Source organism: Balaenoptera ricei, chromosome 5 (genome assembly GCF_028023285.1).
Source record: "Balaenoptera ricei isolate mBalRic1 chromosome 5, mBalRic1.hap2, whole genome shotgun sequence".
NCBI classification, from domain to species: Eukaryota; Metazoa; Chordata; class Mammalia; order Artiodactyla; family Balaenopteridae; genus Balaenoptera; species Balaenoptera ricei.
In genome coordinates this window covers 123,511,965-123,537,303 of record NC_082643.1, presented here as the reverse complement: position 1 = coordinate 123,537,303, position 25,339 = coordinate 123,511,965, and the positions used below count along the sequence as shown (strand labels likewise).

Sequence of the window (25,339 nt, the reverse complement as noted above, 5' to 3'; positions counted from 1 at the left end):
TAAAGAGATTTTTTTTTGAAAAATATAAACTGAAAAAATTTTACAAACAGCTATGGCTTGGTCAGATTTTCTTAGAATTTTTGACATCACTGATAATCCTAGAACCTTTGAGCCCTGAATGAAGAATTTCACAATGAAATGGGTTAATAGAAAATATAATTACATACATATTTGTTTCATAGAATTGTTCCAAACAACACATTAAAGATTTTTCTAAAGTATATACTGTTTGCCTACTGTCTTAGATTTTCATTTGTTGTTTTTCAGTAATGTGAATTTAGTCAGTGGGGTGGTGAATTTTTTAAAGTCGGGGGTTATGCAGGGTTGTTAGTTTGTTATAACCTCCTAATTTCTGCCTCTGATGCTTTAATGCTAAATAAGTTATCAACAACTGACTTCATATCTTGCCTGTTAGCTCCACTCTGAGTTTTGGAGGGTATGCTATGGGGAGGAATAGGAAGGAGCAATGGCTGTGTACCTGGAAAGCCATGTCCAAGCATCACCAGGTGTGTTTCGTTTTCCTTTGAGGCATCTCTTGCCATCATTGCTTACAATGATTGACATCCTTTTCCTTATCAAGACATTTCACTTACACTTGCTACACTGAATAGATTGTGATGTATGTGTATGACTTACTATGTAACTGAGCCGAACACTGGTAATATCCGCAACGCCTCATGACTTTACTAGGAAAGGGGATACAGACTGGTAAGTTCCCTCCTCTCTTCACAGACCACAAAACGTCGAAGTATTTTTTTAACCAGCTAGGTTTAAATCTCTCATAGAGTTATGCTTACCGTCCTAATTCTCTTCAGTCTGTTCCTCTCAAATCTTACCAGAACACAAATTATGATCATAGCTCAAAGATAGTTTTATAGGTTCTAAAAGCCAATTACATACATAATACTTTGAGTCATTACTATCACGCAGGAAGGCTTTCTAGACATGAAGACAAAAATGAACATTAAATGGAACTACATAAAGCTCTTTAAAGATTATTTCTTAATTTCTACTTTTGGGGACTTAATTAAATTAAGAAAAGAACTTTATACATTTTTTGCTACCATTGTAGAATATTTCATTAACTTTTGTGCTATGATAATAGTATTTTGTCTTAAACATTTTTCAAACTTTGTGTATTTTATGTTATACCTCAGAACAGAATAAAATACTGAATTTTTCATTGTTATATGTTACTATACTTTATATTAAAACAGTAAAGATATGGAGTTTCCATAATAGACAACACTTTCAGTCTTATACATAGTATTGTCTAGGATTCCAAGTGTGGATATTTTTGCTTACAGCTATGGAGCAGAATAATAAGTAATATTTTTAATTGGGGTTGGAAAAATGTTGAATGTAAAAGTGTTAAAAGCAGCTAGTTTGGGCTTCCCTGGTGGTGCAGTGGTTGAGAATCTGCCTGCCAATGCAGGGGACACGGGTTCGAGCCCTGGTCTGGGAAGATCCCACATGCCACGGAGCAGCTGGGCCCGTGAGCCACAACTACTGAGCCTGTGCGTCTGGAGCCTGTGCTCCGCAACAAGAGAGGCCGCGACAGTGAGAGGCCCGCACACCGCAATGAAGAGTGGCCCCCGCTCGCCGCAACTAGAGAAAGCCCTCGCACAGAAACGAAGACCCAACACAGCCAAAGATAAATATAAAAATAAGTAAATAAAAGTGTGACTGTTCTGTTTAAAAAAAGAAAAAGCAGCTAGTTTAGGATTCTTGGAGTCTTGAGTGAAGATAAAACTCATGTCATCTATGCCATGTGAGTACATACATCTTTTCAGTCCATACCTTTCACAACTCCAGAGCTCTCAACATAGGTTTTTGTCTCCTTTATTTACTGTGCTTGTGTAAAACTAGTATGTTTTTGATATTTCACATTTTTTCTTTTTTTATAGTTGCTGGGTGGTAGTCAAGAGGAAGATGTGACGCCAAGGTGTGGTAGATGCCACTGATACTATGGATGCCCTACCCAGATCCCCTTTAATGGACCAGGGCATGCATCTCTCAGATCCGGAGTGTTGGCTCCTTAACAGTTCCCAGCTATCCTGTTCCCCAGGGAATTGCCCTCAGCTGAAAGAAAGCAACCCTGTCCTGGTCTGGTCGTTATGACCTCCCCTCCTCACACCAACAAACGACCAACTGGTGTGGACGCACAAAAAGCTGTCCCCTTGTGTCAAGGTAGGGCCAACTTTTTTGGTGCAATTCATGTTTCAGAGCTTTGGATAGGATTAGGCTGCAGCTAGACTCCAGCTGAGACCAAATCTTTTTTTAGCTTCTTCCCTGTTTTATCCTTCTTCCCCCCCGTCCCTTTCTCCTGAGAGCATTCCCTCAATAAATCACCACATCCAAATCAGACTTTGCGTCTAGGGAACCCCCCTAAGACGTAGGTATTACTGTGGTAACTTGAGGGTGAGGTGAAGATTAGTTTAGAGGATTACATTGAGAATTAATACTTCTTTGAGGTTAATGATAGCCCTGGGCAACCAAGTCCTTGACCCACTTACTATTGTAACAGGCATGTTGGGCTTAAAAGTAAAGCTCAAAGAAGTTGGTGGGGCAACTTGGAGAAGGGAACACTTTAACAGGACCAAAAGCAACTTGTCTAGCAAAAGACATTTAAGTGCTTATGATTAATTACAGGACTATCAAAGTCCAATATCTCTTACTTTTTGACCTCTTTGCTATGCTTAGTTTTTTCCTCTGTTACAGAGAAGATCAAGGAAAGGAGGCAACACTCAACTGGCTTCTTAGGCTTATTGTTTAAAAAGTTTGGCACTTTGTAAGTGCTTGCTGTATTAAACTTATCGAGGACCCTTGACTTGGTGGAATTCACAATATGTTGAGAAGCTTGGATTCATAGACCTGAAATAAAAGAAGGGACTATGCAAAATAGTATCCAGTGTCTTCAAAAAGTTCTGTGCACCATTGAAACTTAGAAATGACATAAATATGTTGTGATTATTAAAACTAAAGTTAGGGAATTCCCTGGTGGTCCAGTGGTTAGGACTCCACGCTTGCTTTCACTGCTGCGGGCTGGGTTCGATCCCTGGTCAGGGAAATAAGATTCCACAAGCCAAGTTAGTATAATTTAGGATAATTCTCTTTCCCCATCATGTCCAACGTATTTCAATTCAAAAGTGTAAACCAAATGAGAACAGCTTTTGTAAATGGGATGGTAAAGTGTCATATGGCCAATGTCTAAAGGAAACTGAAGCCACATTAATTGTTAATTGTGTGGCCTGAAACAAATCACTTAACTTCTCTGGTCTCATACATTGTCCAGTCAAACAGGGTTATGCTACACCAGGGGTTCCTGGTCTCTGGGCATTGTAGAGGTGTTTCAGAAGGTTAATATCATCTTCCAAGGTGGTAATGATCTCTGTTTCCATATCTTGCTTTTATTTAAAGTCAGTCTAAAAGGGCTATTTATTATTTTTCTTTTTCAATTGTCTTTTTTTTTTTTTCTTTTAAAACAAGAGTTTGAGAGTTTCCAAATTGGTACCACATATTGGTGGAGAGCAATATGTATACTCATGACTCAGTCACTCAGCCAACCACCTCTAGCTGTGTTGATGGTTTTAACGCAATTAATGAATAACGAATTTAATGCTTCTATTCTTAGTAATGAGTTGTTTAATTTATGCTTACAGTGATTGCTTTAAGACCACAACATAAGGTTATAAGTTACTGAAGTGCATGGTAATTCAGTAAATTTGTCTCATGGCAGTTTTTATCACATCTGAGATGCAATCATCTGCGGTTTTGTTTTGTTGTGTTGTGTTGTGTTTTGGGGTTTTTTTTGCTTTGTTTTGTTTTGGCTTTTGGTTTTTTTTAATGTAGCCCCCCAAGATGTCGCTACTACCTTAAGACATGTTTAAAAAGAGAAAATATAGTGGCAATTTTGTCTAACTTTGCATTTCATTTATTGTGAATAAAAACTCCCCACCCTGCTAATTATTTGAGAAGTGCTTAAAATTAGTAGTTTGAAACCTTTGCTCATTATTTTGAAACAGAACACAGTACCTTTTCTAGATGCAGAATGAAAGAATTCCAAGTAGCATATCATACAAGCTCTTTTTATTTATTTTTGATAATATGTCATAGCCTCATTTCTATGTTTTAAAAGTTGATCTTCAAAAGAAAACCTCTCATCTTTTACACAATTAACTGAAAGTGAAATAAATAGTGGGCATCACTTGTTAAATGGAAAATAAGCATTGCCAGCCTATGTTTTTATTACAAATATTATAAATATTGTATAAAGATGAATTCTATAATGCCACCTTAATTAAATAGCAATCTAAATACCTTTTCTTTAAAGTTACATTTCTATGCAAAAATTATACAAAATTAATTGCAAAACCACACAGTGAAAAAATTAAGTTATTATTAAAATTCCTAAGGGCTTTGAAGGATTATATACTACTATGAAAATAGTTTGTGAATGCAAAAGGGAAAACATTGAATTAATGTTTTCTAAGATTTCACCCAGTCCTGGAATACTATTAACACTTCCCAAGCATCATTTTTAAAAAGATAATGTCTGTCCACTTCACCAGGTTTTTGACATTTTGATGGTTTGTTTGTTATAATACAAAAACATAACAATATTGATATCGGTACCATTTTCCTTAAATTGTTAACATGAACTGCCAGGACCTAAAAAGGGAAACAAGAAAATAGACGGTGGGAAGATTCGGTACTCACCATCTTAGAATACCCTTTATCAGAAACTTGCAATCACTGGGACAGTGGATTGTGTACTTTGGAAACTATGCAGAGTTAAACAGATGACTCTTATAAACACTTTATGGAAAACAAAAAAACAGGAGGAGAAGCTCATAATTCTTCAATTTATAACCGACTGAAGTTTTTTTGGTATATTTCTTAACAGTCTTTTCCTATAATTGAAGTCATAGTATACACACAATTTGATATTCTTTTAAAATTATCATCCTGAGCACTTTCCACATTGCTATACAGCCTTCATTATTTTCACTTTCAATGGCTGAATAGTAGCCTGGAAAGTGGAGGGATGCAATACTCCCCTATTATTGGACAGTTAGGGTCCTACTTTAAATAATGCCTCGATCATGGCTTCTAACCTATTTTGTGTTGTTTTCATAGACTAAATATCCAGAATGGGGGTTATAGGTTAAAAATGTCACCCCATAATTTATAGATTTGGAGATACATTACTAAGTTGCTTTTGAAAAGGGTTTTATTACTAGTTTGAAGCATCATGGATGATGAGAACACGCTCTCTCTACAGCATATAGTGGTATCATTTAAATTTATTTTCCAATTTGAAAGGCAAAAAAAGGTATCTTGCTTTAATATTATTGATTACAAGTGAAGGTAACAAATTTCTATATGTTTGTTCAGCAGCCACCTTCTTTGTGTATGGTCTGTTCATGTTTTTCTTATTAGAATAATTATATTTCTTTTTTTTAATATTTGTATGAATTGTTTATTAAGATACTAACTGCACATATTTATCCTAAATTTTTTTGTTTTTTGTTTATAAATTTATTTATTTATTTTTTGGCTTCATTGGGTCTTCGTTGCTGTGCGCGGGCTTTCTCTAGTTGCATTGAGCGGGGGCTACTCTTTGTTGCAGTGTGCTGGCTTTTCATTGCAGTGGCTTCTCTTGTTGTGGAGCACAGGCTCTAGGTGTGCAGGCTTCAGTAGTTGTGGCACGTGGGCTCAGTAGTTGTGGTGCACGGGCTTAGTTGCTCCGCGACATGTGCGATCTTCCCGGACCAGGGCTCAAACCCGTGTCCCCTGCATTGGCAGGCGGGTTCTTAACCACTGCGCCACCAGGGAAGTCCTAAATTTTTTTGTTTTAAAATTTTTGTGACATATTGAAATGTCTAATCTTTGTTTTTCATATCTGTTTCTTCTTTGTGGCTTCTTCTATTCTTTTTAAGATGAAACAAATTCCTTTCTGTTATGGGCTGAATTGTGCCTCCCCCCCACCCCCCGGCCCCCACCAAATTCATATGTTGAAATCCTAACCCCCAGTACCTCAGAATGTGACTGTATTTGGAGAAAGGACCTTTAAAGAGATAATTAAGTTAAAGTTAGGTCACTGGGGTGGGCCTTTATCCTGCATGACTGATGGCCTTATTAGAGGAGGAGATTAGGACACAGACAACACAGAAGGAAGACCATGTGAAGAAACAGGGAGAAGATGGCCATCTACATGCCCAGGAAAAATGCCTCAGAGGATTGGTTTGGTTCCCTGCTGACAACTTGATTTTGTAATCCTAGCCTGTGAGATCATATAAGAAAATAAATTTCTGTTGTCTAAGCCACTCAGTTTGTACTACTTTATTATGGTGGCCCTATCTAACTAATACACCTTCCAACCCCCTAAATTCCATAGAATTCTATAACAATTCTATTTTATCTCCTCTATGGCTTTATTTTTTCAATTTACTTCTAAAATTTATCTGTATTTTTGTTGAGTCTAAATTGATATTTTCTCCAAATTTCTACACATCTATACCATCTTCAGGCATTGTTGTCTATTTCAATACTGAGTTATTTTGGTCTCAGCAAAAGAATTGTCTGGAACATCCTGGGACCTAGGCAAAACCTTCTCAGATCTCTGTGTAGGAAATAATTTCTTTTCTTAAGAACCTCTTCTCAAGGGCTTAATTCTTGTTTCACAAACATTTGTGAACTCTCCCCTAGTAGACCACAGAAATCATTTGTGAACTCTCCCCAGTAGACCACAGAAACCACTTATTCATCTGTAGTATTTCTGTAGGCAGAGTGTGGTATGCACAAAGGAAGGACTGATGAAAGTGAGTCAAGGAAGGTCAGCTTTCAATCAGATCATGGGTCACTATAGGCCAGCAATAGTCAGAGGGTCCCTGAGGCCTTTTCGGGGGGGTCTGTGATTTTGAAGGTATTTTCATAACACTAAGATGCTACTTACCTTTTTCACTGTGTTGACATTTGTACTAAGGGTACAAAAGCAACATTGGTTAATACTGCTGGTACTTAAGCGTGGATCAAGGCCACACATTGATGGGAAACAAAGTTTCATGTAAAAATGTTCTTTATGAAAGCCTCTACTCTTAGTACATATCATTTTTATATTTTAATTCGGCCACACCACGTGGCATGTGGGATCTTAGTTCCTCCACCAGGGATCGAACCTGGGCTCCCTGAAGTGGAAGGGCGGAGTCTTAACCACTGGATCACCAAGGAAGTCCGAGTACATACTCTGTGGGGTGACATGGGAAGTATGCATGAAGCATTTCTACTGAATACGGAAGTACATTAGTTGTTTCAAGGAAATGCACTTGTATGATTATTTGAATTGCTAGCTGAACTCGCTGCTTTTTTCATGGAACACTTTTTTTGAAAGCACGACTGACAGACAAATTATGATTATTTAGACTTGGCATACACTTTCTTGTGAATTCAAGAAGGAAAACTATCATTTCAAGGAAAATAATTGACATTTGTTGCCAATGCTTCAAATTCAAGCTTTTAGACATAAATTAGAATTTTTCAAAAATTTGTATCCGCCATCTGAGGTTGACAACTTTCCAACACTTGAAAACTTTTCTGATGGAATCTGTGATGATATTAACAAATGGACTTTTGGGGATGTTGTATAATGAAGCCACATTCCACATTGCAACTAACTTTTCAAAAACTACCACTTGTTGAGTTTGGACCACATTTTCTTCATATACTTACAAAGAAACAAAAAACAACATATACCAATAGATTGTATGCAGAAGTAGATCTGGGACTCCCCTGTTCACTGTTCAGGTGAACAGTGAATAGATTTGCAAACAAAGCCAGTCTTTTTACTTTTCTTTATTTTGTAAAATAGTTATTTTTCATTAAAATATTTATATAATGAGTTCATTAGTTTTTTCAATATATTTTTTAGAAACTTAGTTCTAATTTCTAATATGGTAAATATCAATAGATAATTCATATAACCAAAAGGTCTTTGGGGTCCTCATATATGAGTTTTGTAAAGGGCTCCTAGGGCCAAAAGTTTGAGAACTCCTATGCTGCTGTAAGCTAACTCCTATGGCGGTGAAACCTAATTCTTTCAGGGATCCTTTCTAGTGGCGGTGAAACAGGTCAGAATCTACCAGGGCTTCAAGTCAAGGCTCTACACAGAAAAGACTTAAGACCTGGGGCTCAGGGCGGTGGCGGAGGCGTAGCCAAGACTGCGTCTCCGGTCTCCCTGGGAACCACCCTTCTCAGGTCTCCTGGACCTCGCCCTCCGTTCCTCTCCGCCTCTCATTGGAGCGTGTTAAGTCAGTGGGCGGTCTGTCGGGAGGGGGTGGGGCTTCATTTCCATCCGGGGCCCTCTCGCAGGAACGTACGGACGTCACGCAGGACGCCGCTGCCCTGACGCTCCGCCTTTGCATCCCCCACTGAGCCCTTAGTAGCTGGCGTTGGCCCTCAGGTGGGAAGCGAGCTTTTTCCCTTCGGAGGCCTGGGGTCCCGCAGCCTCTACCTCACCTGTCCTGGCCTGGCGCTGCCCAGCGCGTCCGTGCCTCCGTCATGGATCTGAATTTAAACCGAGCGGATTATTTACAGGTAAACCTGAGGGGTTGGGGCGGTCGCTGCGCGGGGTGAGCTGCGCTCCCTGAGAGGATTCGATCCTTCCACTGGCGTCTGTTGGGGTGTCTCGGCGCCGACGCGGCGGCACAGGAGCGGATCTGGGTGCCACCCTCCAGACACCACCTTGTTCACGGGCAACTCCGGCTTGTTGGTGACGGTCCACGGGGACTTGGAAAGAGGGAGCCCGCGCCCCCGCGGTGCTGGCGTCTGCCAGGTCCTGAAGATGCTCCGAATGTCCTGATGCGCTCCCGGATTCCTCCCCGGGGCCCTTCTCCTCCTCCCCGGCTGCAGCTTCTAACTCCCTGATCTCCATCTGTACCCAGTCCCTTCTGCGCAGCGCCAGACACCTGTTTCTTACTGTGAGCTGGACCCCACGAGCCAGATCATAATAAAAGCAGTGACAGCCGTTTTCGAGCGTCTAGTTTATTCTCAGATCTTAACACACGTACATATATTTAATCCTCATAAAAATTCCCAGAGTAGGTACATGAGGATCAAGGGGCTCAGAGAAAGTGATTTACACGATAGCGGAAAGGATGGAGTTTCTATTTGAAACAAAGTCTCTGACTCCAGAGCTTGTGTTCCTTCTGTTACACCACCCTGCCTCTCAGTATTTCAGCCCTAGACTTTCTCTCCTTCTCCATCTCCTTTTTCAGTAATCCTGTTTTGGCTAATGGTACAAATGTTTGTCCTGTCACTTTCCTTGAGAGTCACGCTAGGTACTTCCCATCTTAATATCTTCCATATCCATCTGGTCACCACATTTTGCTGCTTTTATCTCCTAAATATCTCATGAATCAGTCCCATTTGCTCCCTCCATCTCTGTTACCCCTAGTTCAGTCCTCATCTTCCCTTGCTTGGATAATTGAAATAGCTCCTAGCCTCCAGCTTACCTCCCTCCAAGCCATCCTTCACATCATTGCTAGATTGATGTTTCAAAAATACGAATCAGATTAAACTTTAATACTACTCCCTAGAATACAGAATTAAAGGATAGACCTATACTATATGTAAATTCTTTCGTGGTCTGTTGTCTCCTCCAGTTTCTCTCTCTTTGGTCCCATTCTCCTGCCCTAACCATGCACCACTAGTGACAGTGCCCTGCTGAGCAAACCGTGCTGTTTTCATCTTCTGTACCTTTTGTAAAATAATCTTCATCATCAGTTAGATTGGATGTCATTGTCATCAGCATGGTGGTATTTTAGCTAAAATCTTTTATGTTTCATTTTCAATAATAACGAATCTATTTCCAAAGATTTTAAATTACAAACACACTTTAACAACTGTATGAAGTTGTAAAAGAAGGCTTGTAGAAATATTTTTTTGGTGTGAAGTATCTTACCAGTAATGCCACGTTATTATTTTTGACTTGACAACTTTATAGCATAAATTTTACTATTTTTGATTGTTTCCTGTATTCTGACTTTTGTAGCATATTTCATTAGAAAGTAAGTTCATTGCTGATAATTATTTCATATCACTAATTAATTGCAATAAAAAAACTGAGGCTTACTATGATTAGAATCTGCTGGTCCTTTTAATCTCTGATTTAATAACTTCAAATTAGTGCATCAGAAATCACTCACCAGGCAGCTGATGTGTTTCCTTAGGTGGGAGTGACCTCTCAGAAGGCTATGAAGCTACTTCCTGCTTCAAGATATAGAGCCACACAAAAGGTAACGTAGAGATACTGATTTCTCCATATCTCTTCAGCTCTGACAGAGGAGAGGTTTATATTTCCTTCATTATTGATAAGTTTTTTTTTAAATTCCAAGGCTAAAATGGAAATGAATTTCTTTTCATTTGAACAGAGATTGGAATACCAAGGGACATTTATAGACAGTAAGTTTCTTGGACATTATAATTATTATGTACAATTAGTAAATAGTATAAGCAAACTAGTTGAAAACCATATTCCATTTTTCTGGTAATAACTTACCCTGTGTGTACTTGTGTGTACCAGATTGTGTATATGAAAAAAGAAATAAAAAATCACAATAGATTGTAGAGAAAATGCTTTTTAAAAACTTTATCATATTTTTAAGAGTAATTAAATATATTGATGTTAATCTTTACATTTAACTAACAATATTGATTATTTTTATAGAAATATTAATCCTGTGATTTCCATGAGACAATTATAATTTCTTGGTAGACTGGTAGGATATTTTAATAGCTGCAAAATAAATACAGTATTCCTATATATTAACATTTTATCAGGATAAATCAACAGATTTTTGATTGTCATTTATTGTATTCACTCAACTAGAGCAACACTTCTCAAACTTTTTGGTCTCAGGACTCTTCTACACTTTTTTTTTAAAAGGTCATTTTATTATTTTATTTCTTTTTCATTGAAATATAGTTGGTGTACAATATTATATGTTACAGGTGTACAATATAGTGATTCATAATTTTTCAAGGTTATATTCCATTTACAGTTATTATAAAATATTGGCTATATTCCCTGTGTTATACTGTATATCCTTGTAGCTTATTTTATACATAGTAGTTTGTATCTTTTAATCCCCTACTCCTGTGTTGCCCCTCCTCCTTCCCTCTCACCACTGGTAACCACTGGTAGTTTGTTTTCTATATCTGTGAGTCTGCTACTTTTTTTTTTTAATATTCACTAGTTTGTTGTATTTTTTAGATTCCACATACAAATGTTATCATACAGTTTGTCTTTCTCTGTCTGACTTATTTCACTTAGCATAATGCCCTCCAAGTCCATCCATGTTGTTGCAAAAGGCAAAATTTCATTCTTTTTTATGGCTGAGTAGTATTCTTTATCCATCATCTGTTGACGGACGCTTAGGTTCCTTCCATATCTTGGCAATTGTAAGTAATGCTGCTGTGAACATTAGGGTGCATGTATCTTTTGGAATTCATGGTTTTTTTTTTTTTTGATATAGACCCAGGAGTGGCATTGCTGGGTCATATGGTAGTTCTATTTTTAGTTGTTTGAGGAATCTCCTTACTGTTCTCCACTGTGGCTGCATCAATTTACATTCCCACCAACAGTGTATGAGGGTCTCCCTTTTCTGCACATCCTCGCCAACATTTGTTATTTGTGTTCTTTTTGATGATAGCCATTCTGACTGGTGTGAGGTGATATCTCATTGTGGTTTTGATTTGCATTTCCCTGATGATTAGCTTTCCCTGATGATTAGTGGTGTTGAGCATCTTTTCATGTGCCTGTTGGCCGTCTGCATTTCCTCTTTGGAAAAATGTCTGTTCAGGTCTTCTGCCCATTTTTTAATCAGGTTGTTTGTTATTTTTTATGTTAAGTTGTATGAGCTGCTTACATATTTTGGATATTAACCCCTTATTGGTCTTATTATTTGCAAATATTTTCTCCCATTCGATAGGTTGTCTTTTCATTTTTTTGATGGTTTCCTTTGCTTTGCAAAAGCTTTTAAGTTTAATTAGGTAAATCAACTATACGTCAATAAAAATAAAAAATAAAAAGTTTTAAAAATATCAACTAGGTCTGTCACAACCTCATTTTGATAATTTTTTTTTATATATAAATTTATTTATTTATTTCTGGCTACATTGGGTCTTTGTTGCTGCGTGCAGGCTTTCTCTAGTTGCGGTGAGTGGAGGCTACTCTTCGCTGTGATGTGTGGGCTTCTCATTGCGGTGGCTTCTCTTGTTGCAGAGCATGGGCTCTAGGGGCGCAGGCTTCCGTAGTTGTGGCACTCAGGCTCAGTAGTTGCGGCTTGCGGGCTCTAGAGCTCATGCTCAGTAGTTGTGGCGCATGGGCTTAGCTGCTCTGTGGCATGTGGGATCTTCCCGGACCAGGGCTCGAACCCGTGTCCCCTTCATTCGCAGGCGGACTCTTAACCACTGCGCCACCAGGGAAGTGCCTGATAATGTTTTAAAGGTTAATCTTAAAATGTTTTTATGCTCCAGTTAAGGGAAAAAACTAATTGCCTCCTTGCCATTTGTCTCGATTTTCTTGTTCTGTTTACCTTGTAGGAACAGAACAGAAAGCCAGCTACTTCCATAACGACTCTTCATAGCCTTCTCTTTGGCCCTTTCTTACAATTCTTTGGTGGATATTTTTTGTGGGGATGTCTTTACTAGATTTTCTGATCTCTACTTTTAAAATCATAATTTATATATTGAGAATCTTGTTTTCCCCATATAAGTTAGTAGGGCATAATAACAGTAATTTTAGATTCTCCTCAATCTGTTACAGGTGGTTGTTGGAGATCATGATGGAGTAGTTATGTGCTTTGGCATGAAGAAGGGAGAAGCAGTGGTATGTGTACCTTTTGAATACTCCTACATTAAAATTTTTTCTAAAGCATAATGAAAAACAGGTTGAGGGAAGTGGTCATATGAAGTATGAGGATACAGGCAGCATGAGAGTCATTTGCTAGCTGTTCGTAAAACATCTTTGACAGCCTAGGGTGATATACTAGTTTTTTATGCTGTGTAACAAGTTACCTCAAATTTAGGGGCTTAAAACGAAACACATTTATTATCTCATGGGACAGGAGTCCAAGCTCGAGGCCTCATGTGCCTGCAACACAGGTACAGCCGGGCTCTGTTTCTTTCTGGAGCTCAGGGTCCTGTTCCAAGCCCATGTAGTTGTTGGAAGAATCCAGTTCTTTACTGTTGTTGGACTGAGGTCCCCACTTTATTGCTGTCCATAAGCCAGGGCCTGCTTTCAGCATCCTGAGGCCCCCCACAGTTCCTTGCCATGCGCTCTCTTCTCACAGGCTCTCTCACAACATGGTGAACTGCTTCTTCAGGCCAACAGGGAAATCTGTCCAGTCTGCTAAGATGGAGTCTTATGTAACAGTGTAACATGGACGTGACCATCGCATCACCTTTGCCACTTAATATAGCCTAACCAAGGAAGTGAGTTTTACATCATCATGTTCCCAGATCATAGTTTACAAGTGATGAGTCTGAGATGTGAACTCTTATATTCATTCTACATTATATGAAATTTTCAAAAAGATGAAGAGGGTAAAAACTATCAGAAACTCAGTGTTTCCATTGTTCATATATCCTTCCAGATATTTTATTCTCTGTGTATAAGTCATTGACGGTGAAGGGAAGAAACTGATGCCGATAATAAAATAGAAAATAACGAGGAATAAAGTAAGGATGCAAATGTTTCCAATTCAATAGAGAGATATGAAGTTATATGCTCAGGTTTTCAGTAAATTCTACAGTCCTTTATTTATACTACTAAAATTTATAAAATTGTAAGGGAACCAGGAGAGACTAGTTTTAAAAAGATGATTAAGGTATAAAAACATGTCCACTGGAACCAGCTGAGGAATCTTGGTAAAATGCAGATTCTCATTCAGTAGCTCTGGGGTTGGGCCTGAGAGTCTGCATTTCTAATAAGGTAAGTGACGCTAATGCTGCTGCTTAGCGAACCCTGCTTGGAGTTGCAAGAGTTTAGATTTTAATGATGTCATTGAAATGCAGTGTGTGTGGGAATAAACGTTGCAAAGTTTGAAGATATTTAGCAAAAAACCCAGAAGACCACTGGATACATTTGTATCTAAAGGTGTTCCTATTTAGAACTATAATATTTTGTAAGTTTAAAATCACAGCATTTTTTATGGTAAAAGAAAATACTTGGAATAAATTTGTGTACTTAATTTTTTCCTCAATGATTTTTGCAGACAGTCTTCAAGACTTTACCTGGGCAGAAGATTGCAAGATTGGAACTAGGAGGGGTTCTTAACACGCCCCAGGAGAAAATTTTTATTGCTGCAGGATCTGAAATCAGAGGCTTCACAAAGAGAGGAAAACAGTTTCTCTCTTTTGAAACAAACCTCACTGAAAGCATTAAAGCTATGTATGTTTATTCTCTTTTTTATTTTTACATATCCATTTACAATATTTTGGATAGGTGACAGACATCAGATTAAGTATCACATCTTAGTAGGTTATCTGGGAAATAATTAAAGATACTTTATTAGTCGGAAATTAAATTTGACCTGGAGTCAATACAGAATCAATTGGGTGTTGAAATCTTATCTTTTTAAGACATTTATAGTATTTATAGCTTCATTTTTGACTAATTAGTTCAGTTACGATTCATCATCAAAGTATAAAAGAAGTGAAAGAAAATCTCCAGATATTTAGGTTCCTGTTGCTTTGCTGTCTCTGGTAGTTCTGATTTTGAGGTAGCATCATTTTGTTAAAAGGCTGGCCATCAAAGTTAATGACTACCAAAAAGGTATAATTTCAGGTGAGTCAGGTAAGACTCTTAAGAGAAAAATAACTTCCTTAATGGCTTCCTGTTATGTGAAATTTTGCAATTAAAATTTTAGTTTTTGAATCATGGAGAACTGGAAGAGGCTTTAAATTTATCTAATCCACTGTTCTTGAAACCTGCTACTTAGGAGAATCCCTTGGAAGCTTTAAACAATATATTCCTTGTCCTACCTCATACCTGCAGAATCAGAATTATTAGGAGTAGGTTAAAAGAACAGTTTTTCATTTGAATCCTATGCAGCCGTGTTATATAAGCAGCCAGACCTTGGTTTGGAAACTACTGATCCAGAGTTCTATTAATGTATAGCTGTCCTATGTAATTCTGTATAATGCACAGCACGTGTCCTGATGTCTGGGCTATAAAACTTAGGTTTGGTGAGATTAGATAAGAATTAAACAGTGGCAAATGGAAGTAATTTCAGTGGCTTAATAAGAATATCGTTCTTTTGAAATGCTTTTCTAGATAGACATGGCCAGTGATAATTGTGAAATACTAAAACAAAACTAGCTAATTATTAGCATACCTCCACATTCAGAAAGGTATATGGGTTGAGGTATGAGGAAGCTAAGGAGTTTCCCAGCCAATAGTCTCTTTAGCTAGTTTCTTAAATGTTTTTACTGGAGTGGCAGAGGTAGGATGGAAAGGTTCTTTACTCAGTTTTTGAAAATTTATTATCTGAATCTCCACATTGATAAGGTTGCGTGGGAAAACAAGATTATAACTTGACAATATTCAGTAAGAAAACTGACCACTTATAAAATTGATTACCACTCATTAATCCTTCCCTGCTTATAATGCAGATGGATTTGAAAATGAAATTTCAAATCTTATAAGAGATTTAGAATTTCACTAAGTTGATAAAAATTATATTAAGAGAACTTTTCATTTATTTATTTATTTATTTATTTTAAACAGCAGGTTCTTATTAGTTATCTATTTTATACATATTAGTGTATATACGTCAAACCCAATTCATCCCACCACCACCAGCCCCCCGCTACTTTTCCCCCTTGGTATCCATACGTTTGTTCCCTACATCTGTGTCTCTATTTCTGCCCTGCAAACTGGTTCATCTGTACCATTTTTCTAGGTTCCACATATATGCGTTAATATACGATATTTGTTTTTCTCTTTCTGACTTACTACACTCTGTATGACAGTCTCTAGATCCATCCACCTCTCTACAAATGACCCAATTTCGTTCCTTTTTATGGCTGAGTAATATTCCGTTGTATATATGTACCACATCTTCTTTATCCATTCATCTGCTGATGGGCATTTATGTTGCTTCCATGACCTGGCTATTGTAAATAGTGCTGCAATGAACATTGGGGTGCATGTGTCTCTTTGAATTATGGTTTTCTCTGGGTATATGCCCAGTAGTGGGATTGCTGGGTCATATGGTAATTCTATTTTTAGTTTTTTAAGGAACCTCCATACTGTTCTCCATAGTGGCTGTATCCATTTACATTCCCACCAACAGTGCAAGAGGGTTCCCTTTTCTCCACACCCTCTCCAGCATTTGTTTTTTGTAGATTTTCTGATGATGCCCATTCTAACTGGTGTGAGGTGATAGCTCATTGTAGTTTTGATTTGCATTTCTCTAATAATTAGTGATGTTGAGCAGCTTTTCATGTGCTTCTTGGCCATCTGTATGTCTTCTTTGGAGAAATGTCTACTTAGGTCTTCTGCCCATTTTTGGATTGGGTTGTTTGTTTTTTTAATATTGAGCTGCATGAGCTGTTTATATATTTTGGAGATTAATCCTTTGTCCATTGATTCATGTGCAAATATTTTCTCCCATTCTGAGGGTTGTCGTTTTGTCTTGTTTGTAGTTTCCTTTGCTTTGCAAAAGCTTTTAAGTTTTATTAGGTCCCATTTGTTTGTTTTCGTTTTTATTTCCATTACTCTAGGAGGTGGATCAAAAAAGATCTTGCTGTGATTTATGTCAAAGAGTGTTCTTCTTCTGTTTTCCTCTAAGAGTTTTTTTTTTTTTTTTAATTTAGGAGAATCTCTGCTTTCCGAGGCCTTTATTATTTATATTTATATTTTTGGGTGTGTTGGGTCTTTGTTTCTGTGCGAAGGCTTTCTCTAGTTGCGGCAAGTGGGGGCCACTCTTCATCGCAGTGCACGGGCCTCTCACTGTCACGGCCTCTCTTGTTGCGGAGCACAGGCTCCAGACGTGCAGGCTCAGTAATTGTGGCTCACGGGCCTAGTTGCTCCGCGGCATGTGGGATCTTCCCAGACCAGGGCTCGAACCCGTGTCCCCTGCATTGGCAGGCAGATTCTCAACCACTGCGCCACCAGGGAAGCCCTCCTCTAAGAGTTTTATAGCATCCGGTCTTACATTTAGGTCTCTAATCCATTTTGAGTTTATTTTTGTGTATGGCATTAGGGAGTGTTCTAATTTGATAATTTGATAAGGTAATTTGATAGGGATTACATTGAATCTGTAGTTTGCCCTGGGTAGTATAGTCATTTTCACAATATTGATTCTTCCAATCCATGAACATGGTGTATCTCTCCATCTGTTGGTATCATCTTTAATTTCTTTCATCAGTGTCTTATACTTCTCTGCATACAGGTCTTTTACCTCCTTAGGTAGCTTTATTCCTAGGTATTTTATTCTTTTTGTCGCAATGGTGAATGGGATTGTTTCCTTAACTTCTCTTTCTGATCTTTTGTTGTTAGTGTATAGGAATGCAAGAGATTTCTGTGCATCAATTTTGTATCCTGCAACTTTACCAAATTCATTGATTAGCTCTGGTAGTTTTCTGGTGGCATCTTTAGGATTCTCTATGTATAGTATCATGTCATCCGCAAACAGTGACAGTTTTACTTCTTCTTTTCCAATTTGTATTCCTTTTATTTCTTTTTCTTCTCTGATTGCCGTTGCTGGGACTGCCAAACTGTGTTGAATAATAGTGGCAAGAGTGGCCATCCTTGTCTTATTCCTGATCTTAGAGGAAATGCTTTCAGTTTTTCACCATTGAGAATGATGTTTGCTGTGGGTTTGTCATTTATGGCGTTTATTATGTTGAGGTAAGTTCCCTCTATGCCCACTTTCTGGAGAGTTTTTGTCATAAATGGATGTTGAATTTTGTCAAAAGCTTTTTCTGCATCTATTGAGATGATCATATGGTTTTTTTTTTTGATCATATGGTTTTTCTCCTTCAATTTGTTAATATGGTGTATCACATTGATTGATTTGCATATATTGAAGAATCCTTGCATCCCTGGGATAAATTCCACTTTATCATGGTGTATGATCCTTTTAATGTGTTGTTGGATTCTGTTTACTAGTAATTTGTTGAGGATTTTTGCACTATATTCATCACTAATATTGGTCTGTAATTTTCTTTTTTTGTAGTATCTTTGGTTTTGGTATCAGGGTGATGGTGGCCTCATAGAATGAATTTGGGAGTGTTCCTTCCTCTGCAATTTTTTGGAAGAGTTTGAGAAGGATGAGTGTTAGCTCTTCTCTAAATGTTTGATAGAATTCACCTGTGAAGCCATCTGGTCCTGGACTTTTGTTTGTTGGAAGATTTTTAATCACAGTTTCAATTTCATTACTTGTGATTGTTCTGTTCATATTTTCTATTTCTTCCTGGTTCAGTGTTGGAAGGTTATACCTTTCTAAGGATTTGTCCATTTCTTCCAAGTTGTCCATTTTATTGGCATAGAGTTGTTTATAGTAGTCTCTTATGATGCTTTGTATTTCTGTGGTGTCCATTGTAACTTCTCCTTTTTCATTTCTAATTTTATTGATTTGAGTCCTCTCCCTCTTCTTCTTGAGGAGTCTGGCTAAAGGTTTATCAATTTTGTTTATCTTCTCAAAGAACCAGCTTTTAGGTTTATTGATCTTTGCTATTGTTTTCTTTGTTTCTATTTCATTTATTTCTGCTCTGGTCTTTAAGATTTCTTTCCTTCCACTAACTTTGGGTTTTGTTTGTTCTTCTTTCTGTAGCTCCTTTGGGTGTAAAGTTAGGTTGTTTATTTGAGGTTTTTCTTGTTTCTTGAGGTAGGCTTCTATAGCTATAAACTTCCCTCTTAGAACTGTGTCTGCTGCATCCCATAGGTTTTGGGTCGTCGTGTTTTCATCGTCATTTGTCTCTAGGTATTTTTTGATTTCCTCTTTGATTTCTTCAGTGATCTCTTGGTTATTAAGTACTGTATTGTTTAGCCTCCATGTGTTTGTGTTTTTTACATTTTTTTTCCTGTAATTGACTTCTAATCTCATAGCGTTGTGGTTGGAAAAGATACTTGATATGATTTCAATTTTCTTAAATTTACTGAGGCTTGATTTGTGACCCAAGATGTGATCTATCCTGGAGAATGTTCCGCGTGCACTTGAGGAGAACGTGTAATCTGCTGTTTTTGGATGGAATGTCCTATAAAAATCAGTTAAATCTATCTGGTCTATTGTGTCAGTTAAAGCTTGTGTTTCCTTATTAATTTTCTGTGTGGATGATCTGTCTATTGGTGTAAGTGAGGTGTTAAAGTCCCCCACTATTATTGTGTTACTGTTGATTTTCTCTCTTATAGCTGTTAGCAGTTGCCTTATCTATTGAGGTGCTCCTATGTTGGGTGCATATATATTTATAATTGTTATATCTTCTTGGATTAATCCCTTCATCATTATGTAGTGTCCTTCCTTGTCTCTTGTAACATTCTTTATTTTAAAGTCTATTTTATCTCATATGAGTATTGCTACTCCAACTTTCCTTTGATTTCCATTTGCATGGAATATCTTTTTCCATCCCCTCACTTTGTCTGTATGTGTTCCTAGGTCTGAAGTGGGTCTCTTATAGGCAGTATATATGGGTCTTGTTTTTGTATCCATTCAGCGAGCCTGTGTCTTTTGGTTGGAGCATTTAATCCACTCACGTTTAAGGTAATTATCGATATGTATGTTCCTATGACCATTTTCTTAATTGTCATGGGTTTGTTTTTGTAGGTCCTTTTCTTCTCTTGTGCTTCCCACTTAGAGAAGTTCTTTTAGCATTTGTTGTAGAGCTGGTTTGGTGGTGCTGAATTCTCTTAGCTTTTGCTTGTCTGTAAAGCTTTTGATTTCTCCATCGAACCTGAATGGGATCCTTGCTGGGTAGAGTAATCTTGGTTGTAGGTTCTTCCCTTTCATCACTTTAAATATATCTTGCCACTCCGTTCTGGCCTGTAGAGCTTCTGCTGAGATATCAGCTGTTAACCTTATGGGAGTTCCCTTGTATGTTATTTGTCATTTTTTCCTTGTTGCTTTCAATAATTTTTCTTTTTCTTTAGTTTTTGCCAATTTGATTACTGTGTGTCTCAACGTATTTCTCCTTGGGTTTATCCTGCCTAGGACTCTCTGTGCTTCCTGGACTTGGGTGGCTATTTCCTTTTCCATGTTAGGGAAGTTTTCGACTATAATCTCTTCAAATATTTTCTCGGGTCCTTTCTCTCTCTCTTCTCCTTCTGGGACCCCTATAATGTGAATGTTGTTACATTTAGTGTTGTCCCAGAGGTCTCTTAGGCTGTCTTCATTTCTTTTCATTCTTTTTTCTTTGTTCTGTTCTGCAGCAGTGAATTCCACCATTCTGTCTTCCAGGTCACTTATCCGTTCTTCTGCCTCAGTTATTCTTCTATTGATTCCTTCTAGTGTAGTTTTCATTTCAGTTACTGTATTGTTCATCTCTGTTTGTTTGTTCTTTAATCCTTCTAGGTCTTTGTTAAACATTTCTTTCATCTTCTCGATCTTTGCCTCCATTCTTTTTCCGAGGTCCTGGATCATCTTCACTATTATTATTCTGAATTTGTTTTCTGGAAGGTTGCCTATCTCCACTCCATTTAGTTGTTTTTCTGGGGTTTTTCTTGTTCCTTCATCTGGTACATAGGTCTCTGCCTTTTCATCTTGTTTATCTTTCTATGAATGAGGTTTTCCTTCCACAGGCTGCAGAATTGTAGTTCTTCTTGCTTTTGCTGTCTGCCCTCTATTAAGAGAACTTCTGAAATCGTATGCAGAACCACAAAGTGAATCCATTTGAAGAATAATTGAAGAAGAGAAAATCAATGAGGATCATTATAGGATATGGAATAATTTTAGTATCAAAAAATTTTTTAAATAGACCTTAGAGGAGATGTGGAAAAATAGGTGAAACCGTCAAATAAATACCCTCTTTATGATCACGTGGTGATAGCTATCTAGAAGTGAAGATAATATACTAGTATATAGTTTTTGTCGAAAATGTTAGCTCCCCAGTGAAAGCTTGATTCATTCTAAGAATTATAACATAGTTGTGATTCTTTATCTAAATTTTGTTAAATATAATTTGAAATGAACTTATTATTTCTTTTCTCAAGTTAAAATTCTAATGAAGTCATTTTTTCCACTGTTTGTTATTTAGTTTCAAGTAGATTCAGTTCAAATAGCCTTATTCTATTCAGTGTGGTAGTAAGAAAGCTCACTGTAGAGTTAAAAACTGAGTTGCAGTCCAATCTACTGTCTACTAGTTCCGTGCCTTTATGCAAGTTACTTAACATATTATTACTCTCCTTAAGGGATGATAATGGTCCCTAGTTTATAGAGTTACGAGGATTGAACTAATACATGTAAGTCACTTAGGACAGTGTTTGGCACATAGTACACATTCAAAAAAGTTACTTTTTGATTTATTAATTGTCTTCAGATATAGACAATTAATATTACCATTATCTTGTCTTTGTTTTCAGTTTTTCTGAGCTCAATTTTTGAGAAGCCTGAGGCCTGTAGAACCTCATTTTCAGCTTTCAAAATCATTGCTTTACCAAAAGGCTAGAAATTAAGTGGGAGAAATGAAAACAAAAAGTGTCCTCTGAGTCTGTGATAAAATCATAGTAAACTGTATATAATAAACTTTTATTTTCATCTCTGAAAATAATTCAGGAGCTTCCTATGCTAATTTTTTAAAATGTTGATATCTTAAATTACTTCTTATATTCTCAGGCACATATCTGGCTCAGACCTTTTTCTCAGTGCAAGTTACATCTATAACCATTATTGTGACTGCAAAGACCAACATTATTACCTTTCTGGAGACAAAATCAATGACGTCATCTGCCTTCCAGTGGAAAGAGTACTTCGTGATGTACCAGTGTTGGCCTGCCAGGACAGAGTACTCAGAGTTTTACAGGTTGCTATTGTTTGCATTTTTATAGTTTTTCATACTTTAGGTAAAAAATTATTGCTGAACAGTGTATACTTGAGATAAATTACTTTAGTGACTACTACCACTTTAAGTATCTTAAAATTATATCTTGAAGAATTTTTTTAATATTTTAATTGACAAACTAATTTTTATTTTTTTTACTTGAGGCAAATGTGTAGAAATCTTTGACAAGTTTTTAGAGAGGCATATATGGAAGAAAGGACACTTTTCTCCCCACACATAATATCTGAGTTAGTACAGTAAGAATCTAATGCCTTTGCTACAGGGAACCCTTCCTAGCTTTTCCTTTTTTTTTTTTTTTATTTCCTCCATCACCCTCCCCTCTCCCAAAAAATCAAATTAAAGGAGAAATTGTGTTGGGGAGAGGGTGTTAGGCTTTAACAGGAGAGAGTTGAGATCAGGGTTGTATCATTTGAATTTACCCAGCATTTATGACAGTATGTTGAACAGAATAAGCACTCAGTAAATGTTTGAAAAAGCATCTACTATCTTTATATTTCTATTAAAAACCATGACTGGCTAAAACAACTACTTAAGGCCATTGTTATTAGTAGTACTAATTACAACTGTCTTTTTGAAAGTGACTTTTTTTTTTGGCCGCGCCACACGGCTTGCGGGATCTTAGTTCCCAGACCAGGGATTGAACCCAGACCCTTGGCAGTGAAAGCGCTGAGTCCTAACCACTGGACCAGCGGGGAATTCCAAAAGTGACTTTCAATAAAAAAGACGTACCCTCTCTCTCTTTCTCTTTCTCTGTCTCTGTCTCTCTGTCTCTCTGTCTCTCTCTCTCTCTCTCTCTCTCTCTCTCTCTCTCACACACATAAACACACACACACCCCAGGACCCATAAAACAAAGTTTAGATGTAAATAACATATAACAAGTGGATTAATTGGATCAAAATTTAGGATGATAGTGCAATTGAACAAAAAGTCTAGCTGTTTATTCTGTGCCACCAAAGGCTATCTCACTCTTTGGAATTTCATAGTTAGATGGCCTGTCTTGGCACCAGCCCTTTTATAGAAGATGAAATCCAGTGGTTCTATGAAGTTCTTTTTTTTTTTTTTCTCTATGGGGAATTAAAGTAATGTTCAAGGTTCACTCTAGGGGCATGAATGATTAATTTCTCCCCCAGCCTATGCTCCCAAATATGAGTTGTTTGAATAAGGCTTTTAACAAGTTGGCTCACACCCATTTAGAAATTGATCTGGCTGAATTCTAGGATTCTGCTTTGTTTAACAAGAGATCCATATGCTAATTGTAAAAAAAAAAAAATCACTAAGGTTTTGTGGAAAGTAAAAAGTTGAAGTCTTTCCTCTGCCCTGCACACTTTTCCCCTACTCCCCCTCTGCCTTTGTAGGCAATCCGTTACCCCAAAGGTAGCCTTTTTAGAGTTTTGTGTGTATTCTTTTGTGTTTCTATAGTTACATATAGATATCTGTGAATTTTTAATGTTTTTTTAAATAAAATATAAAGCATATGGCTCTTATATATTCTATATATATTTAAAATTTTTAAACAATAATGGTATACCAGATTTACTGTAATTTTGCCAATGTTTTTTCATTGAGTGATTTATCATATTTTTTCTATGTGAATTTAATACTTCTACCTCATTCTTTAACAGCTTCACAAATACTATTCACAAATACTATGCATTATAAGTGACAAAATTGAAAAAACGACAAATAAAAGGATTTAGCTGTTTTCTTATCTAAATAGCAGGTCATTCTGCCTCTTACTCGAGTGGGTTTCGGAAATATCCAAAGACAAGGCCAGAATTTTCCTTAGGAAGTAACTTTGAGTCTGTCTGAATGTGCTCTAAGTTAAAGCCCTTGAGTTAGACAGGACAGAAGAAACAACTTGTTCCTGGAAAGTTTTGACAGGGAAATTTACCAGTGTCAAGTTTTCAGGCAAACAAAGTACCTAAAGTGAAAAGTATTCAAAGTGGAGAATATTTGAAATATTTATTTCCTCACTCTTTATATTTTATATGTGTATATTTTTATTATAAAATGAGTCGACATGTGCAGAATTGCTAACAAATAGAAGTTAATATTCACAATCTAGTATTTTTCAGTAGTTTTATTCCAGGGTTCTTTATATGAATATTGATATTATCTATGAATACCTCTATTACTTTAAATTTGTCTTTTGTTTTAGTTTTAAAATACTTGTTCTCCTTCAGGGATCTGATGTGATGTATGAAATTGAAGTTCCTGGCCCACCTACTGTTTTAGCCCTACATAATGGAAATGGCGGTAATCAGAGTTTTATTTTTGACAATCAAATAAGGGAGTGAGTTACGTTATTTAAGTTTAGATATTTCAGGTTTTTTAATCATTTAACTATATATTAAGTGAAAATGGGAAATTGTAGGAAGAACATGAACTGGAATAGAGACAGTTGTCTTCTAACTTGCCAGTAGCTAACAGTAATGTGTTATTGAACTTTAATTTTTTAGTTTCCTCATCTTAAAATTAGTTGACGAGGAAAGGTCTTATCTCTTACGGTTATAAATTCTGTGAATGTATAACCATCCTTCTAAATTAAGTAAATTAATTAAAATCTGTCTTTTTTATAATATTTTATATGAGATTTTTACATGAAAGACAATGCATATGAAAATATTTCAATTTTAAAGAAATAGTGTGAGTTGTGGGGTAAATATAATATGTTGACTTTAAATATAACTAGGTGACTCTGGAGAAGACCTTTTGTATGGAACGTCAGATGGAAAACTTGGGCTTATTCAGATCACTACATCCAAACCAATACACAAGTGGGAAATTCGAAATGAGAAGAAGAGGGGAGGTATTTTTTTTTAATTAATTAATTAATTTATTTATTTATGGCTGCATTGGGTCTTCATTGCTGCACGTGGGCTTTCTCTAGTTGCGGCGAGCAGGGGCTATTCTTTGTTGCGGTGCGCGGGCTTCTCATTGTGGTACCTTCTCTTGTTGCGGAGTGCGGTCTCTAGGTGCGCGGGCTTCAGTAGTTGTGGCACGTGGGCTCAGTAATAGTGGCTCATGGGCTCTAGAGTGCAGGCTCAGTAGTTGTGGCACATGGGCTTAGTTGCTCCGTGGCATGTGGCATCTTCTCGGACCAGGGCTCAAACCCGTATCCCCTGCATTGGCAGGCGGATTCTTAACCACTGCACCACCAGGGAAGTCGGGGGGTATGTTTTTGATATAATTCAGATTCTGAATTTCAGTGATTATTAAATAAAATATACTGGGAATTCCCTGGTGATTCAGTGGTTAGGACTCTGTGCTTTCACT

At 37.1% G+C, this 25,339-nt stretch overlaps 1 protein-coding gene across 2 annotated transcripts in view; it reads left to right on the top strand.

The window, feature by feature from the left end:
• The first annotated feature begins 8,411 nt into the window (after positions 1-8,411).
• Positions 8,412-25,339, top strand: part of BBS7 (Bardet-Biedl syndrome 7) — a 42,667-nt gene continuing 25,739 nt past the window's right edge. For both annotated transcript variants that reach the window (XM_059923527.1, XM_059923526.1), the window contains exons 1-7: positions 8,412-8,595; positions 10,230-10,295; positions 12,827-12,889; positions 14,277-14,452; positions 21,837-22,023; positions 24,247-24,319; positions 24,756-24,872. In XM_059923527.1, the coding sequence (XP_059779510.1) occupies positions 8,560-8,595; positions 10,230-10,295; positions 12,827-12,889; positions 14,277-14,452; positions 21,837-22,023; positions 24,247-24,319; positions 24,756-24,872 (718 nt within the window). In that variant the 5' untranslated portion in view covers positions 8,412-8,559. The remainder of the gene's footprint in view (positions 8,596-10,229; positions 10,296-12,826; positions 12,890-14,276; positions 14,453-21,836; positions 22,024-24,246; positions 24,320-24,755; positions 24,873-25,339) is intronic.